At 46.7% G+C, this 18,614-nt stretch overlaps 1 protein-coding gene across 3 annotated transcripts; it reads left to right on the top strand.

Annotated features, from left to right (window-relative positions):
* The first annotated feature begins 39 nt into the window (after nucleotides 1-39).
* On the top strand, nucleotides 40-7,281 carry KLK13 (kallikrein related peptidase 13). Of its 3 annotated transcripts, none has more exons than XM_021681450.1 (5): nucleotides 40-104; nucleotides 3,818-4,007; nucleotides 4,211-4,479; nucleotides 5,587-5,723; nucleotides 7,073-7,281. In XM_021681450.1, the coding sequence occupies exons 1-5, from the start codon at nucleotides 53-55 to the stop codon at nucleotides 7,259-7,261; spliced, it is 837 nt and encodes a 278-aa protein (XP_021537125.1). In that variant the 5' UTR covers nucleotides 40-52; the 3' UTR covers nucleotides 7,262-7,281. The 3 variants fall into 3 exon arrangements, with proteins under 3 accessions (XP_021537125.1, XP_044778157.1, XP_044778158.1); XM_044922222.1 differs by having other exon boundaries at nucleotides 4,211-4,264; nucleotides 5,591-5,723; nucleotides 7,073-7,261; XM_044922223.1 differs by lacking the exons at nucleotides 3,818-4,007; nucleotides 4,211-4,479 and having other exon boundaries at nucleotides 47-104.
* Nucleotides 7,282-18,614: the final 11,333 nt, after the last annotated feature.

An 18,614-nucleotide genomic window follows, 5' to 3' on the forward strand; every position in this document is an offset into this window, starting at 1 on the left:
CCCCCCCAACTTCTCAGGCCCCGCCCGCCCTGCCCCCCATCCCGGAGCCGCCATGTGGTCCCTGGCCGCTGTGATCGCCTTCCTGACCCTGGCCTTGTCAGGCGGTAAGAATGCGCGGGGGTGGAGGCGGGGTGGCCACCGGAACAATGATAGGAGGGGTCAGGCCAGGAGGAGGGGGCGTGGGAGCCCCGAGCTCCGCCCACCGCCCACTCGGGGTCAGATCCCGCGCGGACAGCCCCAGTGCTTCCTGCTTGTCCCTGCGTGACCTGGTTTCTCCGATGGGGTGAGCCCACTCTCCCCACCGACCCCAGGCTCCTCCCTGGGGCGTCCCAGATCTTCTGGGGCCCGCCCTATTTTTAAGTCTTCTGGATCTTCCCCACCCGCCCCTTCCCTGATTTCCCGCCTCTGCACTGGGAAGCCCACTCCCACCCGCAACCCCTGCCCCTGCAGCAGGCCCCTCTCACATTCAAGGCCTCCCTGAGAGAGAGAGGTGAGACTCGGATTCAAATCTTGTTGCTGCCACTTTGAGCAAGTAAGTTAGCTTCTCTGTGTTTTTTTTATCCGTGAAATGAGAACATAGAAGTCCCTATTACAAGAGGTTGTTGTGAATATGAAAATAAGCCAGTGCACAGCTGATAGAAGGGGCTGGCAACTTAGTCATTATTACTTTATTAGAAGTACTCGCTCTTCATTCTCAGCCGCTTCCAGAACCTTCTAGTTTGTTCTTCCTTTAATCCTCGGCGTGACCCCACACCTGATTCCACCCTGAGTCAGTCCCAAATATTTCTCTTCAGTTTAAGCGCCTTTTTGCAGGCAAATTCTCTGGAAACCCCATTCAGGCGTCATCCATCCATCCATCCATCCATCCATCCTTGCAACCAGCCATTTAACCAACAGCTGTTGAGCACTAGGCACTGTGCTGGGTGTTGTACAAGTTCCTGCTCTTAACACCCAGAGCCTAGCGGGGAAGGATGCAGACATTATTCAACAATTACCCAAATAATTAGTTAATAATTACAACTGTGACGGGAGGTGATGGCTTCAAGGAGCCAAGCCAGGAGCCTAGAGATGTAATGGAAGCTCCTGGTCTGGAAGGCCCTGCCCCAAAGGACTAGACCCCTGAGCTGAGACCTGAAGAAGGGAGTAGTCCTTGGGCATCTGGCACCGGGCATGGGGCAACACCCTTGGCCTGAAGGTGGGGTGGTTTCTGTCCTTTGGCACCACTCCAGGACTCGTGCCCATGTCTCAAGCCCCTCCTGGGTACCACGCCCTGGGCTAGGAGCTCCAAATGCGTCTTGTGGAGCCTGCAACAGCCTTATGAGGTAGGAGTACTACAATTAGTCCAGTTTCACAGCTAAAAACCTGGGACTGAGACAGCAGGTCCTTCCCCAAAGACACTGGGGGTTCCTGAGTCAGGATCCTGATCATGTTGCCTGCCCTGTCTCCAGCATCCTAGACTTTAGGTTCTGGCAACCATCTTCATTATTTTAGATCTAATGGTCTGCTTAGAATCAACTTTTTTTTTAAACTTAGAGTATATTAAAGATTTTATTTATTTATTTGAGAGATCAAGAACGAGCAGTGGGGAGGGGCAGAGGGAGAGAGAGAGAGAGAAGCAGACTCCCTGCTAAGCAGAGAGCCCGATGTGAGACTCGATCCCAGGCCTCGGAGATCATGACCTGAGCTGAAGGCAGCCGCTTAACCAACCGAGCCACCCAGGTGCCCCATTAACTTACAGTATATTAAAAGTAAAGTTTATATCATTGTCCTAAATGGAAAAGAGCATCCTTTGCTATAAATAATAGGTAAGAGGAAAAAAATACATCCTGCACAATGTGACAAAAACAATGTGTTTCTTGGGTTGAATCATCTTACATTCCCAGTGCTGCACCCTTTTGGACCTCCCCCAAAACAGTGACTGTAGATGGTTCAACTTAATAACTTTTAGGTTGCTGGCAAAAGGCTTCTGCTTCCTGGTTTTAAAAAGTGAGCTCAGGGGCGCCTGGGTGGCTCAGTCAGTTGAGCTGCTGCCTTTGGCTCAGGTCATGATCCCAGGGTCCTGGGATCAAGCCCCACATTGGGCTCTCTGCTCAGTGGGGAGTCTGCTTCTCCCTCTCCCTCTGCCTGCCTCTCTGCCTACTTGTGCTCTCTCTCTCTGTCTCAAATAGATAAATAAAATCTTTAAAAAATAAATAAAAATAAAAAGTGAGCTCAGCGAGGATTAGAGAGGTGTTAAAAGCAGAGTAGCCCCATCATGAGACGTTCTTCCTCAACAAAATCAGGACTGGAAGAGAACTGGGCAGTGACTCTGTTTCCAAGGCTGCAATTTGGTGTCACTCATGCCTCATCTCCATACCACCTAAAATGACCTTGTGCCCACCAATGACTCCTGTTCCCAATTTTGAGAACCACTGAGCTAATCTTGAGGCTTATGCAGGTGGGAGAGCTGGCCCACAGAGGAGAGGAACCTGCTGGCCACAGAGCTGGGGACCTCCTGTTGTAGCTAATAATTAATGAGAGTCCTCACTGAGCATTTGCTTAATGCCAGGTACTGTGCCCAATGAGAGATGTCTTTTTCTTTTTTTTAAAGATTTTATTTATTTATTTGAGAGAAAGAGAGCCCAAGCAGGGGAGAGTGGCAGAGGGAGAGGGAGAAGTAGGCTCCCCACTGAGCAGGGAGCCCAATGCGGGGCTCGTTCCCAGGACCCTGGGATCATGACCTGAGCCGAAGGCAGATGCTTAACCGACTGAGCCACCCAGGCGCCCTGAGAGATGTTTTCCTGCTTTACAGCTGAGGAAGCTAAGGCTGGTGATTGGCACAGGAATGTAAACAAATATAAAGAGAAATGAATAGTGAGCATGGTTCTGATGAAAATCAACTGGGGGGGATGTAATAGGGAGTGACTGGGGGGCTGGGAGGGACACTATTAGACCAGGTGGCCAGGAATCTGGGATGGCTTCTGAGGGGGTGATATTTGAGCTGAGCTGAGCTCTCAGAGTCAATAAGGACACAGACACATAACCTGTAGATTCTGAGTGCCATCAAGTAGAATATTTCCTATATATGATGTCTTATGTCTGTCCTGTCCAATATGGTAGCCACTGGCCATGTGGGGCTCTTGAGCATTTCAAATGTAACTGGTGTGGTTGAAGAACTGAATTTATTTCATTTCAATTAGTTTAAATTTAAATATCCACATGTAGCTAGTGGCTACCATTTTGAGCAGCACAGAACTAGATAAAGAACTGTGTCCGGAGAATGGGTCCACGAGTCTGGAACAGAGTGTGTGAAGGGGACAGGTAGGAGATGGGGCCAAAGGGGCTCGCAAGAGTCCAATGATAGAGTCCTGCAAACTTTGAATTTGAGAGTGGTTAGGCTATGGGTTGTATTTAAAGCCATAGAGGCACCCAGTAAATACATGTTGGAAGGATGTATGGATGGATGGATGGATGGATACATACTTACTGCCTAGGTAGATGTGTAGGTCAGTCTCATCCCTATTCCTGAAATCCATCCCCACGGTGGGATGAGGAAATGCAGGTGGGGAGAAAGTCAGGCTTCCGCTTACCCATCAGAAGCTTCCTTGTTCCATGAACTCTGAACCCCCGACGGAGTTAGCACTTGTGCGGAAAAGGACTTCATCATCTCTTTGCCCTGACTCATCTCCATTACATGGAAGATGGCAACTCCTAGAGGCCAACAAGTGAATCATCAGTTCCTGGTCATCCAGAGCAAAATTCTGACCCTCTCCCCAAGCCCAGTGCCTCCTTCCCCGCCCCGGACCCCAGTTTCCTAACATTTTCTCTTCTTCACCAGGCATCTCTCAGGAATATCCCAAGATTCTCAATGGCACCAATGGGACCAGCGGATTTCTCCCGGGTCGCTACACCTGCCGCCCCCACTCTCAGCCCTGGCAGGCAGCCCTGCTAGTTCAAGGGCGGCTGCTCTGTGGGGGAGTCCTGGTCCACCCCAGATGGGTCCTCACTGCAGCACACTGTCTGAAGGAGTATGTGGGGGTCAGGGCAGCATGAGGGTAGGGACAAAAATGGGACTGGGGTGGTGGGAGAGTGGAGCTAGATTGAGATGAGGTTGGAGTTGGGGCTGGGGTTGGGAAGGGGATTGGAGTTGAAGTGTGGAAGATGTTTGGAGAGGAGGAAAGTGGTGGAGATGGGCTTATCCTCTCTAATCACCTCCTTCCTGCACCCACAGCGGGTACAGAGTTTACCTGGGCAAGCATGCCCTGGGGCGCTCGGAGGCTGGAGAGCAGGTGAGGGAGGTAGTCTGCTCTATCCCCCACCCTCAATACCAGAGCAGCCCCACCCACCTGAACCATGACCACGACATCATGCTTCTGGAGCTGCAGTTCCCGGTCCAGCCCACGAGCCACATCCGTGTCCTGCCTCTCTCCCACAACGACCGTCTCCCCGCTGGTACCTGCTGTCGGGTGTCTGGCTGGGGCACCACCACCAGCCCCCAGGGTAGGCACCCTCACAGGTGGCCTGAGGTATCAGTGGCTGGGAAAACTGGGGCAGAAACAGGAGGGAAGGTTGGAGGAGGATTCCTTTATACATATAAATAACAGAAGATGTATAGTTAAATGTTATGTATCACATATGTGTGTTTTATATATATATCCTTCATATAAATATATAAATTTATAAATATATAAAGTTATATATGTCACATATATCCTTTATATAAATGTCTATTTATATAGTTATATGTCATAGATTATGTAGTTATAGATACTTTAAAATATATTTAAATTTATAAATATGTATAAAGTTATGTTATATATATATCTTACGTAAATGTACATGGAGTTGTAAAGTTATATTATATATAATGTTATAGATCAAATATCATATAAACTTATATATTCTTTATATAAATATATAAATTAAAAAACAAATATGGTAGCATATGCTATATATCACATGTATATTTATATAAATATACATCACTATACATTTGTATATGCAGATTATATAGATTGATTTTTCTAAATAATAAATTCTATATTTAGATATGTTTGAATATAAATTATATATTATATAAATTATACATTTTAATACATATTTAAATAAATATGTAACATAAATTTGATATTGGCAGGTATGTATTTGTTAAACATAAGGCAATGTAGGTGTATCCTTTGTGTATAAATTACATGTGCATGAATAGAAAGTTGATCCTTATAGCAGCAAGGGCCCTTTGCATCTTCTTAGTGGTGCCCAGGCTTCCTTCCATCTCATTCCCTCTTCCTCCCTGACTTGCCATCTCTCTTCCTTGTTTTCCCCATCCCCAGTCCTCTGTCTCTTACCATCTCCCGCCATCCCTCTCCTCGGCTCCCTCCCTTTTATGGTTCTTCCTTCCCAATCTCCTGCATTCTTTCCATCTTCCCCTCCACTTCCCTCCTGTTTCTCTCCACACCTGCCTCCTCCATCACTTTCCCCAGATACATGTCCCATCTCTTCCCCATCTTCCCCCTTCCATCCGTTTTCTACCGACTGTCCTGTTTAACTCCCCACCCCATAGCCTGTCCTAGATAGACATCCTTAGACCCTCCTCTCTCTCCTTCCCAGTGAGTTACCCCCAAACCTTACAATGTGCCAACATCCAGCTACGCTCAGATGAGGAGTGTCGTCAAGTCTACCCGGGGAAGATCACACCCAACATGCTTTGTGCCGGCACAGAGGAGGGTGGCAAGGACTCCTGCGAGGTGAGAACAAGGGGGTGGTGGGATGCTGTGGGCCACGATGAGAAGCAAGGATGGAGGTGGGGACAGATGCTGGGGGGAAAGGACTTGCTTCTAGCCTTGAAGGAAGCAGTCTTTTAAAATGACATGTCCCCTAGCATAGAGGGTCAAGATAAAAAGAGAGTACCCATGGCTGTAGAATATAATTCACCGTAAGCCTTAGCTTTGACTGACAGTGGCGGCCCAGATCCCTGTGTTGAGATTCATAAAAGTTAGCGTTCTTTCGGACGCAAGTGAAAGAAACCCAACTCCAACCAGCTTAAGCAAGACACACTGGCTTTTGTAACTGAAAAGTCCAGGGGTATCTTGCTTCAGGCACAGATGGATCCAGGTGCACAAATAATATGTTTAGGACTCTGTCTCCTTTCAACTCTGCTCTTCTCTCTTCTGTTTTTGTCTTCATTCTCAATTAAGCTTTTCCCACGCAATAGCAAGATGGCCCCAGCAGCTTTGGGCTTACATCCCACCTTCCTAAGCAACTTGACTAAAAAGAGTTTTCCAGTTGTTTACATAAACATCTTGAGTGTGAGTCTCACTAGTCTGAGTTAGGTCATGTGTCCTGGACCATCACTCTGGCCAGAGCTGTGGGATTCTCTGATGGACCAAGTCTGTCATGGGACTGACTATGTGGGCCAGGAAGGGGCAGGGATAAGCAAGGATTGAGGGAAAGGGAGGGGACTTTCCCCAAAAAAAGAAAATCAGGAGGCAGTTACCAAAATAAGGGGAAATAATACTACATGGGCAAAAACCTCCACGAACACAAGAAACAAAACCTATGTTCAATAGAGGAGGCTTCTGAGATTGAGTTTTGGTTCAGTGGGAAAGAGCAATGAATGAATTAATGATGTGTGCCTCGATTAATTAGTGATGTCTGTCTTGGGTCCAGGGGGGAGAAGTGGAAATACACGTGTGGCATACCCTAACCAGATGTGGATGAGTTTACTCAGTAGTGAGATGGCTCCAGGGAACCATAAAAGCACAGCAGAGTTGGGGGGGTGGGGGGAGGCAGTGCCAGAGAACTGGGAGTGGGCGTTCAGGTAAGGTGTCACCACTCTAATGAGACTGAGGAGCAGAGAAAAATGTGGAGAGAGAAGTCTTATTCTTGGTCTCCATGTGCGTCCAGCTCCATCTTTCCCTTTGTGTCTCTTTTGTTTGTCTTCTTGTCTTCCTGTTTCTCATTCTCTCTGTGTGCCTGTCTTTCTTTGTCTCTGCCTCTGAGTGTGTCTCTCTCTATTTTTCACTCTCTCCCACATGTCCCAGCCTGTGCCCTTGGCTCCACCAAGGACCCCACCTCTCTCTCTTCCCCCACTCAGGGCGACTCCGGGGGCCCCCTGGTCTGTAATGGAACACTCCATGGCATCATCTCCTGGGGAGACTTCCCATGCGGTCAGCCAAACCGGCCTGGTGTCTACACTCGAGTCTCTCAGTATGTTCTGTGGATCCAAGACACAATTCGAAAACATAAAACCCAGGACCAGAAATGGACGAAGGGCCCACAATAAAAGCCAGGTTGGCTCACCTGCCTCCTTCCTCCCTCTGTGCCCTCCTCACTCCATTTGTCCAGTTAGCTCAGCCCATCTTGGCCCCTCCCAAAGTTCTACTTGAACCAGTGATCCATGTTCTCAGTGTGTCTGATCCTAGCTGACGTTTCGTGTTTCAAAAGCATTCAGTCACTTCCAATATTATGGTCTCCCAGATACTGCATCCTGAAACACCTTGGTACCCTGAACGTTCCAACCTGGAAAACATTCCAGGACTCCCACTGTTTCAACATAATCGCTGATAGCCATCTGAATGTTCTGTCTGTGGAACACACTAAATACACCCATTGGCCCATCTCAACAATATTCTATGTCCCGTGAATGGAACTTCCTTGACAACATCCTATACCCCTTCAAATATTTATTTATTGCCAACATTCCAGACACTTCTGTGTTTGGTGCTCAAGAAAGTTCTAGACTCCTGTGATATTTCATCCTGAAAATATTATCTTGTGCCCAGAATCTGCCCCAAGAATATTCTAGGCACGTCTGAATGATTAATCACATCACAGCTAATATTGAATCCTCATAAAGGTTCATTCTCACATAGTTTGGGGTCTCCCAAGTGTCCCTTCTCTACCTACATCCCACGTTTTGCCAGTATTCCCTGTCTCTGAATCCCTATGCCCACTAAAGGTCACTAGCACACTAGATTAGCATTCTGGGGTTCAGTACCCAGAGGGGCCTCCATGCCTAGACCCTATTATCTGCCAAGTATTCTGTCTTTTTATCTCCCCCACAAGCATCTTTGTTCAGTGACCCCAAATGCAGTGGTTAAATGCTCAAGCCACCGTGTCCTTGCTTTGAACAAAACATAGAACTCACTGCCCCTCTATTTTTTCATCTGTAAGTGGGGATCATCATTGCTTCTCATAGCACTGTTATGATTTTTTATTTATTTTTTTAAATTTTATTATGTTATGTTAGTCACCATATAATGCATCATTATTTTTTGATGTAGTGATCCACAATTCATTGTTTTCATATAACACCCAGTGCTCCATGCAGTACATGCCCTCCTTAATACCCATCACGGGCTAACCCATCCTCCCACCCCCCTCCCCTCTAAAACCCTCAGTTTGTTTCTCAGAGTCCATAGTCTCTCATGGTTCATCTCCCTCCGATTTCCCCCTCTTCATTTTTCCCTTATGATTAATGTTAAGCACTTCCATTATTATTATTCGCATGGTTCTCTATAGAACATCATCTTAGGGTGTCAACAACAACCCCTCAAATTTGCAGTGTCCTAAAAGTGTTCCATTTGGGGTTCCTGGCTGGCTCAGTTGGTAGAGCATGCAACTCTTGATCTCAGGGTCCTGAGTTCAAACCCCACTCTGGGCATAGAGCTTACTTAAAACAAAACAACAAAAAAAGAAGTTACTTTTTCAGCATTTGTTCAATGCTGACCATCTGCAGGCACCCTCCTGGGTGTTGGTAAATACAACTTTATTTATTTAGCAAATATTGGCACTTATCACAAGCCAGGCACTGTTGCAGGCACAGCTGATAAACAGTGAATTAGATAAAACTTCTGCCCTGTAGAGCTTGCGTTCTTTGCAAGGAGACACAATTACAAAAAAAAAAAAAAAGAAAGAAAAGAATAAGGAGATAGACTGAAGTGGCAATGTGAACCATGGCAAAAAAGCAGAGACAAAGGATAAGGAATGTTGGGTTGGGAGAGTGAGTGGAGTTGCTATTTTATTTTTTTATGTAAGTTCTATGCCCAACGTGATGCTTGTACTCATGACCCTGAGATCGAGTCACATGTTCCACCACCTGAGCCACCCAGGTGCCCAGGAGTTGCTATTTTTTATTTTTTTTAAAAGATTTTATTTATTTATTTAACAGAGAGACACACAGCGAGAGAGGGAACACAAGCAGGGGGAGTGGGAGAGGGAGAAGCAGGCTTCCCGCGGAGCAGGGAGCCCAATGTGGGGCTCGATCCCAGGACCCTGGGATCATGACCCCAGCTGAAGGCAGATGCTTAACGACTGAGCCACCCAGGTGCCCCCAGAGTTGCTATTTTAAATAGGATGGTCTGGGGAAGAGCCCTGAGATGGTGACATTAAAAACAAAAACAAAAACAAAAACAAAATAAAACAATGAAAGGATGGAGGGAGAGAGCCAAGTGCACATCTGGGGAGCAGCGCCCCATGTAGAAAATACAAGTACAAAGGCCCTGTGGCAGAAGCCAGCCTAGTGCACCTGAAGATTGGGAAGATGGTGAAGAGGTTGGTGTGGAAGTGACTGCACTTCAAGAGCTCAGGCAGGAGGTGAAAGTTCTTGGACCAGGTGATGTTCTCAGGGGAGTTAAGGAGGCGGATTCTGGATCTGCTTGAAGAGATTGTTGGACAGTATCTGCTGACATCAGATGAAGAAGCCAAGGAGACCTCAATGCTTTGGCCTGAGCAACCGTATACTAAATGGAGCTGCCATTTACTAAATTTGGGGAAATTTTGGAAGGAAGAGATTTGCAGAGGAATACTGGGAGTTTTTGTTTTGAACTGTTTATTAGACAGTCAAGTGGCAATAAACTCTGTCCTCAGGGGATTTACAGAAAATTAACAACTAAACTAAACTAAATAACTGCAAATTGTGATGATTTCTATGTGATAATAAATGTAATCCATGAAGCATCTAAACAGGGTTCTGTGTTAGAAAATTAGAGGGGAGGCTGTTTTCCACAGGTAGTCAGCAAGGGCTTCTTGGAGGAGGTGGCATTTGGCTGAAGACCTAAAAAGTGAGAGGGATCCATACTGTGCAAAGAACAGAAGGAGGGAGCCATCGTCTTTCAGTGTCCACCATCCCTGTTTCCTATCGGGGAGACTGTAGTTTAGTGTTTAAAAGCACAGGGGGTGGGGGCTCCTGGCTGCCTCATTCGGCAGAGCATGAGACTCTTGATCTTGAGGTTGTGAGTTCAAGCTCCATGTTGGATGTACAGATTACTTAAAAATAAATAAAAATGAATAAATAAAAGCACAGAGGATGGAGTCTGAAGGACCTGGTTTTGGATGGAAGAATCTTTATCTTTTGCGAGTGTCTGTTTCCTCCTCTGGTACTAACAGGACCTACTGCTCAGGGTTGTTAAAAGATTGACATTTAGGGGCGCCTGGGTGGCTCAGTCGGTTAAGCGTCTGCCTTCGGCTCAGGTCATGATCCCAGGGTTCTGGGATCGAGCCCCGCATTGGGCTCCCTGCTCGGCGGGAAGCCTGCTTCTCCCTCTCCCACTCCCCCTGCTTGTGTTCCCTCTCTCGCTGTGTCTCTGTCAAATAAATAAATAAAATCTTTAAAAAAAAAAAAGATTGACATTTAAAGTCTGCACTCAGCCAACTTCTCAATCAGAGCAGCATGATGTAGTAGCTAAGAACAGAGTTTCTGAGGCCAGGCTGCCTGGGTGTGAATTCCAGCTCTGCCGCTTATTTAACCCCATGACTTACCTTCTTCATGCCTCAGTTTTCCTACCACTCAAATGGGTATAACACTGGTACTTAACACCAAATTGCATAAAGACCTAAAAGCTAAGGGTCGAACCATAAAGCTAATGGAAAATAATGATAGAGAAAATTTTTGTGACTTAGGGGTGAGGAAAGACTTTAAAACTTCAGATGGACTAATCATAAGGCAACAATTGTTTAATCTGACTAAGGATTTTCAGTTCAACAAAAGACAACAGGAACAAAGTAAATCAATGGGTGAAGATACTTGCAAAGTGTAATATTGACCTGGTGTTGGTATTTAAAATGTGCAAGGAAATCCTGCACATAAACAAGAAGAATACTCAGGGCTATGAATGCATTTGCAGAGGAGGAAACAAACAGGAAGTTAAGATGAAAGGTGTACAGACTCATTAGTCATCTAAAAACACAAATACAAATAACAACCTCTTTATGTTTATTAGATAGATTAGAAATCTTTAAAGTGAAATAACCCATGTATTGGCAGGGATGCAGAGACAATACTCTAGTGCGCAGCTGGTGTGAATGGACACTGTCCAGTTATTTTCGGAAAGTAATTTGGCACTCCTTGGCTGAATTAAGTATATGCACACCCTAGGACCCAGAAGTTCCACTCCTGAGGTCTATCCTAGGGCAGTGATCATGCAGATCACAAAGAGGCAAGTATGAAGTGTCTGTCACTCATTTCTTTGTCGTGCTGGGAATTAGAGGAAAACTGAGCACCCACCAATGAGGGTGGGGGTGGATGTTAGGACATGGTGGAGAGCACCATGGAGGACTACACAGCATTTACAAGCAACAGGCTAGATGCACACGTGATCGGAATCTTAAAGGTATAGTGCTACCAACTTCAATGGTGAAAGTTAAAAAGATTGACAGTATTAAGTGTGGACAAAGATGTGGGGCACTGGAACGCTTATACGCTGCTGGTGGCAATGCAAAGTGGGACAACCACTTTAGAAAACATTGGGCAATTTCTTTTTTTTTTTTTAAAGATTTTATTTATTTATCTGAGAGAGAGAATGGGAGACAGAGAGCATGAGAGGGGAAGGGTCAGAGGGAGAAGCAGACCCCCCGCTGAGCAGGGAGCCCGATTTGGGACTCCATCCCAGGACTCCAGAATCATGACCTGAGCCGAAGGCAGTTGCTTAACCAACTGAGCCACCCAGGCGCCCGGGCAATTTCTTATAGAGTTAAACATACACATCATATGATCCTCCAGTGCCACTCCTAGGTGCCTGGCTAAGAGAAATGAAAACATATGCCCACACAATGATGTGTACATGAATGTTTATAGCAACATTATTTGGAATAACCCGGAAACTGGAAGCAACCCAGATATCCAACAACTGGTGAATGGATGAAGGCTGTTGTATATCCATGCTGTGGGATACTGCACAGCAATAAAAAGGAATGAACTATTGACAGAAAAATGCAAAAACATGGGTGATTCTGAAATGCATTATGTTAGTGAGAGAAGCCAAACATTTATATGATCTAAAAGGCAAGATGATAGTGGCAGAATGTAGATCAGTGGTACCTGGGGCAGAGGAGGGAGGGAGAGCTTTTGCAGAAGGGGTGGAGGGCAGCTTAAGGATGGGGAGGAAGGTGAGAGGTACTGTTCTATGTTTTGATTATAGTGGAGGTTGCCCAATAGTCTCCAGTTTCCAAAATTCATCAAATCGAACACCTAAAATGAATGGATTTTAATTTATGTAAATAATACCTTCTTTAAAAATGAAAAAAAAAAAGCTTAGTTCTGAGCTTAAAAAAGAAAAGCTGTATACCACAATGCTGCTGACATAAATTCAAACTACACAGAACTCTACACAGTGCTTTGCACATAAAACAATATACAATTTGTAAGAACATATTCTAATAAAAAAATATACAACACTGTGAATGTACTAAGTGCTATTAAACTGTGTGCCTTAAATGGTGAACTTTATGTGAATTTAAGTTTATCTTTTTAATTTTTAAAAACGTAAAAATTTTATTTATGTGACTCTCATAGTTTTTAAAAGACTATGCAATAAAAAATACAATAGCAGAAGGTACTCATTAATAAAGGTAACAAAGGATACATAGTAACAAAGACAATAGCAAAGATACATAGTAATAAAAGCAACAGCAAAAGATATACAGTAACAAAGATAATAGCAAAGATATGCAATGGTGAGGACAATAGCAGAAAGGGAAGGAGACAAAAGGAGTAAGGTAATAAGGAAAACAAAAGAGGGACATGTACACATCACTCACAATAATGTGCCACCAGCGAATTCCTCTCTGCACACCTGAGGCTTTAGAACACTCTAATCACAAACTAATGATGTACTATATGTTGGCTGACTGAACATAATAAGAAAGAAAAAAAGAAAAAAAAGATCTAAATATATTAATACATTTAAAAAAAAAATAGCACCTACGTGGTGAGAGGGGTCTTGGGAGGATTAATTGCATTAATATGTGAAAAGCACTTCAGAACACCTGCCACCCGAGTGAGTGCTTACTGAGCAGTGCTCTCATTAGTACGGATCATTGTTCTTATTGACAAAATTGTTATGATGATTTGTCTCCAAGGCCCCAGAGCCAGAGCAGACAGCCTTGGGTGATTTGGGAGCAGCCAGCTGGGGATTTGGGAGAATGGGAGGCGGCCGCCCAAATCCTTCTTGTGGAACAAAAAATAATGACATACCTGAGTTGGAGGTTCTGCCTGGCCAACAACACCTTAATTCAGAAAGGCTAGCCAGGTGGCCAGGCTTCTCAGGCATCCCTCCGCCCGCCCTCCCTCCCTCTCCTGGGATTTTACAGCCACCTGCCCTCCTCTTCCTGTTTTCGTGCAGGGGAATTTTAATAACAATGGGATCCTGTGCGGGAGGGATTTGGAAAGCTGGTGGTTGTGAGGAAGGGGCTAGAAAAGTCTTGGAAAGGCCCGAAGAGACTGAAAGCCTTCGGAAGGGGAGTGTGTCAGAGGGAAAACCACGCTTCCCAGCGTTGGCCTGGCACATCAAGCCCTTGCTTTTTATTCTCCCAAGGCCCCGGGTGGGGAGATGTCAGCTCCCAGACTAGACTTAGGCTAAGAGTTCTCCCTCTAGTCTGAAGGGTCCAGGCCAAGCTCAGCCACTTCCCCTACTGAGAGGCCTTTTAGGAGGGACTAGGCTGGACTTCCCAAATGAATGGACTGGACTTCCCAAATGAATGGACTAGACCACTGGACTTCCCAGCCTAGTAGGGGTATTGGTCTCTGCACGCAATCCCAATGTGTGGAGGTGGGGTTCCCCAACACCATCAAGCAATTGTCCCACAGTTTAGGTTAACTACACTACCAGGAGGTAGTGTCAGATCACATAGGTTAAGGGCTCAGTCCTGCAAGACTGCCCCCTACCTCTGCCTTCAGATGCCAGTCTCAAGTCCTAGTTCTTTACCCGTGCTTCTGGCCAAGTGCTGTATAGATCGGAGGGTTCCACGACGTCCTCCTTGTGTTGGAATAATTTGCCAGAGGGGCTCACAGAACTCAGAGAAACATTTTACTTACTTGATTACCAGTTTACTGTAAAAGGATAAAACTCAGAACAGCCAGGTAGAAGAGATGCATAGGGCAAGATCTGTGGGAAGGGGTACGGAGCTTGCTTGCCCTGTCTGGGTGCACCATTCTCTCCGCATGCGTTCACCAACCTGGAAACCCTCTGAGCCCCCGTCCTTTTGGGTATTTATGGAGGCTTCACTGCAGAAGTACAATTGATTAACTCATTGTCCATTGGTGATTGATTCCATCTGCAGCCCCAGTCCCCTCCCACTCTTAGGTGCATTCATACGACAAAAGACACCTTTTTTGTTTGTTTGTTTCATTAGGAAATTCCAAGAGTTTTAGGAGCTTTGTGCCAGGAATGGGGACTAAGACCAAAAACATACTTCTTATCCTAAATCACAGTATCACAGGGGCAATGGGCATATAAGCCCCAGTTTCCATTCTAACGGGTTCAATGACAAGACAAAAGAAGCAGACAGGCTGTGGGAGGGTAGAGGGGGCGGAGGCCCAAGTGAGGATTTTTGGAGGAGAGATAATGGAGGATAATGTCGTAGCCACCCCAAAGAAACAGGATGGACTCCTCCATCTGAAAGTTGGCCCACATGTCTGGCCTTGGCATGCCACACACGCACTATAGGGTCCCTCCTGCCTCTGGGGTGGCCACATTTGGCACTGGGAACAGGAGTGTAGATGACCACGGGGTCTTTCTCATCATGCTCTCCTGCTCACTGGCCCTGCTGTCTGCTGGTGAAAGTGCATTTGAGACTGTGCTGCTTGGCACTGCATCTGCTGTTGTAGACTTAACCGACCCAAGTCAGAAGCTTCCATAGTTGGCCTTCAGGAACAGAGGTGTGGGGCTGGGGACTTCCATCAAGTGGCCCTGGGTGGCATGTCTGCGCCCAGACCTATCTGTGTGCCTCTTCCCAGCCCAAGAGTTCTGGGCAGGGGTGGAGTGGGGCGGGGGGCTGAAAGTTCCAACCCTCTAATCATGCTGTTGGTTCTCCTGGAAACCAGATTGCATTTTCCTCACCTCAGCAGCATAAATTCTGGTAGGGTTGAAAGCAGATTTCGGCTCAGGTCATGATATCAGGGTCTTGAGATCGAGCCGGGGCAGGCTCTGGGCTCAGCGCGGAGTCTGCTGGTCTCTCTCCCTCCCCTAGCCGTGCAAGACACCAATGGCTGCAGAGGGCCAGACCTCTGGAGGCAGATTTCCGGGCCAGGAGTCAGGGAGCAATGAGTGGTGGCTGCAGTCTTGGGATGGGATGTCTCAGAAGAAGGAAGACACTGGGTCCTAGGGAGAATCAGTGTCCCAAGGGTCCAGACCGGAGGACCGGCTGGGAGCTAGGGCCACAAGATGGAGCGAAGAGGGTCTGAGAACAGGTTGGTGGGACAGTTGGGGAGCTGGGTTTGGGTCATCCAGGAGGCTGTTGGATGCACAGACCTGGAGCCAGGGAGAGACTAAGAGCCATGCTATCACAGGTGACAGGTGAAACTGCCCCGTGTAGGCAGTCAGTGTGGAGAACAAGGCTTAGGACAGGCCCTGGGAACTCCCTTGTTTGTCAAGGCACCAGGGGAGGAAAAAAGACCTATTCATTACTGAGAGGCAGAAAGTGGGAGGAAACCAGAAATGCATGAAGGAGGAAGGGGCAGGCCAGGTGGAAGGCTGCCTGAAGACTGAGTAAGGTGAGGACCAGGAGACCATGGGATTGCTCAATAGGGAAGTCTCTGGAGACCCAAACAGACAGAGGCTGTGGGGAGCAAGCGGTGAGTAGATCTCCGTGGATAAGTTTGACTGGGAAGGATGGAAGAGAAACAGGGCAAGGCTCTGAGAGTGGTGGGGGCCACTGGTTCTGATGCAACTCTGTGGTCCCAGTGTCACCCAGCAGAGGGTCAGGCACACAGGGCATTTTGAAATGTTTGTTGAGTGAATGCATGAGTGAATGAATGGGACAGAGAATGAGAAGAGAGAGAGACAGAAGACAAAGAACAGCACCAAGCCATAGCTGATAGTTCTTCACAGCTGAGAAAAAGATTCTGTCATCTAAGTCAGCTTTGAAAACTCCTTCTTGAGAAAGAAACTGGGAAGGGCAATTTTGAGAGTGTCTTCACTTAATGTACCTGATATCCTCACCCATCTTTTGTTGCCTTGTTTGATGATCCCAAGAGGAAGTAGTGTGTGGACAGGGAGCTGCCTCCCAGCCCCATCTTTCAGATGAACAAACAGGTCAAGCCAAAGCCTGATGGCCCCCAGTGAGTCATGGTGTGAGCTGAGGTTTCAGCCCAGTCTGTAGGATTCCAAAAGCTATCCTACTTTGAAACCTGTGAGAATATTCCTACGTTCCTCTGTTCACCCCTGTACTCATTCAGTTAGCCATTCATTTGTTCATCCATATCTTTGGACAATGATTAATGATACAGGCTCTGGAGACAGCCTGCTTGGGTTCAAACTCTGGCTCTGGCACTGGCCAGCTACATGAGTATGGGTGAGTGACTTTATCTAGTTCTGCCTCAGTTTCCACATCTGTGATGGTCTCCATGCTGTGGGCCCTCGCCCCAGGTGTTGGCATAGCTGAGTTCTCTCTAGGAAACAGGCTGCATGTTGAGCTTACAATGATGCCCAACAGTAAAGCGTGGAGCTCGGGACTTGAGAGCTCTGGGGGGCTCCCCAGGGGAGGTGACAAAGGTGCTCAGAGCTCTCCCTGAGTGCGGGAGGTGTGAGCATGAGGTCGTGAACCAGTCCGTGCCCTCTTGAAGCCCCCAGCTACAAAAGAAGGGATTGGCTTTTTCCAGAAGCCACAAGTTGCAAGACTGTATGTCAAAAGAGAACCACTAGGTAGCCACTCCCCACTCCCTACAGCCCCGGTACCACCAATCTGCTTTTTGTCCCTGTGCATGTGCCTGTTCTGGACGTTTCACATACACGGGATCATACAAAATGTGGCCTTTGTGACTGACTTCTTTCACCTAGCATACTGTTTCCAGAGTTCATCCACATTGTGGCCAATGTCAGTGCCTCACTCCTTTTTCCAGCTGCATAATACTCCGTGGTATGGATAGACCATATTTTATTTACCATTCATCGTGGGATGGACATCAGCCTCATGAGTACAGAGTCTCTTTTGGGGCTGAAGAAAATGTCCTGGAATTAGATTGTGGTGATGGTTGCACAGTGGGTTGAGTGTGGTGGAATTCGCTGAATTGTGGACTTGAACATGGTTCAAGTGCTTAGTTTTATGTTATGTGAATTTTGCTTTAAAAAAGTAGAGGCAAGGGCGCCTGGGTGTCTTAGTCGGTTAAGCGTCTGCCTTCGGCTCGGGTCATGATCCCAGGGTCCTGGGATCGAGCCCCATGTCGGGCTCCCTGCTCAGCGAGAGTCTGCTTCTCCCTCTCCCTCTGCCATTCCCCACCCCACTTGTGCTCTCTCTATCTCTCTGTCAAATAAATGAATAAATAAATCTTAAAAAAAAAAAAAGAAGAAGCAGAAAGAGAAGACAAGAGAGAGTGGGAGAGAGAAAGAAATCTGTTGGGGAACCATAGGTGTTTTGGGTTTTTTGCCGATATTTTATTTTATTTTAAAGACTTCTTATTGTAAGCAATCTCTGCACCCAACATGAGGTTTGAACTTGCAACCGCAAGATCAAGAGTTGGCACGCTCTACTGACTGAGCCAGTCAGGCGTCCTGGCCAGTATTTTAAAATCAGGAAATGTCCTACCATAAATCTGAATTTCCAGCTTCTTTTGAAAAGCCATGGGAACTGACAGTGCTGGTGTGTGTTCCAGAGGGCAGCTCCCTACTGGAGCTGAGAGTGAATTATATGGCATGTAAATTGCATCTCCATAAAAGCAGAGCCCCCAGAAATCCAGAAATAGATAGGGCTTGAGTTAGGTGGTGTCTCAAAACAAATCAAAAGCTAAAGACAGCACAGATTGTCTTGTCCCTGGTTCTCTCTCCGTCCCCTGTCCCTTTCTTTCTCAGTGGAAGCCCTCATGCAGAAAAAACCCCAGACTTTCAAGGAATTAGATAAATCGACCACATGCTAATAGGAAGAGTGGGCTTCTTTGCAGGAAACAGGGTGGACTGTGCATTGAGAAAATTCAATTAGAATCAACTCTGGGGAACCCAGTTTAGAAACCTCTTCAGAGTCTCTTCCTGATCACCTATTTCGAAATCTCTTCCTTCTCTGTCTGGGCTCTCTCTGCTCTTGCTTTCCCTGCTTCTCCCTTCCACTGTCTGAGCTCTTAGCCACCTACCCTCCTGCCTATTTCCTGCACAGGGTGCGGAGGGGTCCAGGTGTGGGCGTCCCACTCTCCCTCAGCCTTCCTCACCTCG

The sequence above is a fragment of the Neomonachus schauinslandi genome, chromosome 16, assembly GCF_002201575.2.
Source record: "Neomonachus schauinslandi chromosome 16, ASM220157v2, whole genome shotgun sequence".
Lineage (NCBI taxonomy): Eukaryota > Metazoa > Chordata > Mammalia > Carnivora > Phocidae > Neomonachus > Neomonachus schauinslandi.

What these genes read in the sequence shown, in the direction of transcription:
- KLK13 (XM_021681450.1), top strand. Translation starts at nt 53, where the DNA reads ATGTGGTCCCTGGCCGCTGTGATCGCCTTCCTGACCCTGGCCTTGTCA. An exon ending in GACCCTGGCCTTGTCAGGCG is followed by an intron (nt 105 to 3,817) that starts GTAAGAATGCGC and finishes CTTCTTCACCAG; the next exon opens with GCATCTCTCAGGAATATCCC. An exon ending in GTGGCAAGGACTCCTGCGAG is followed by an intron (nt 5,724 to 7,072) that starts GTGAGAACAAGG and finishes TCCCCCACTCAG; the next exon opens with GGCGACTCCGGGGGCCCCCT.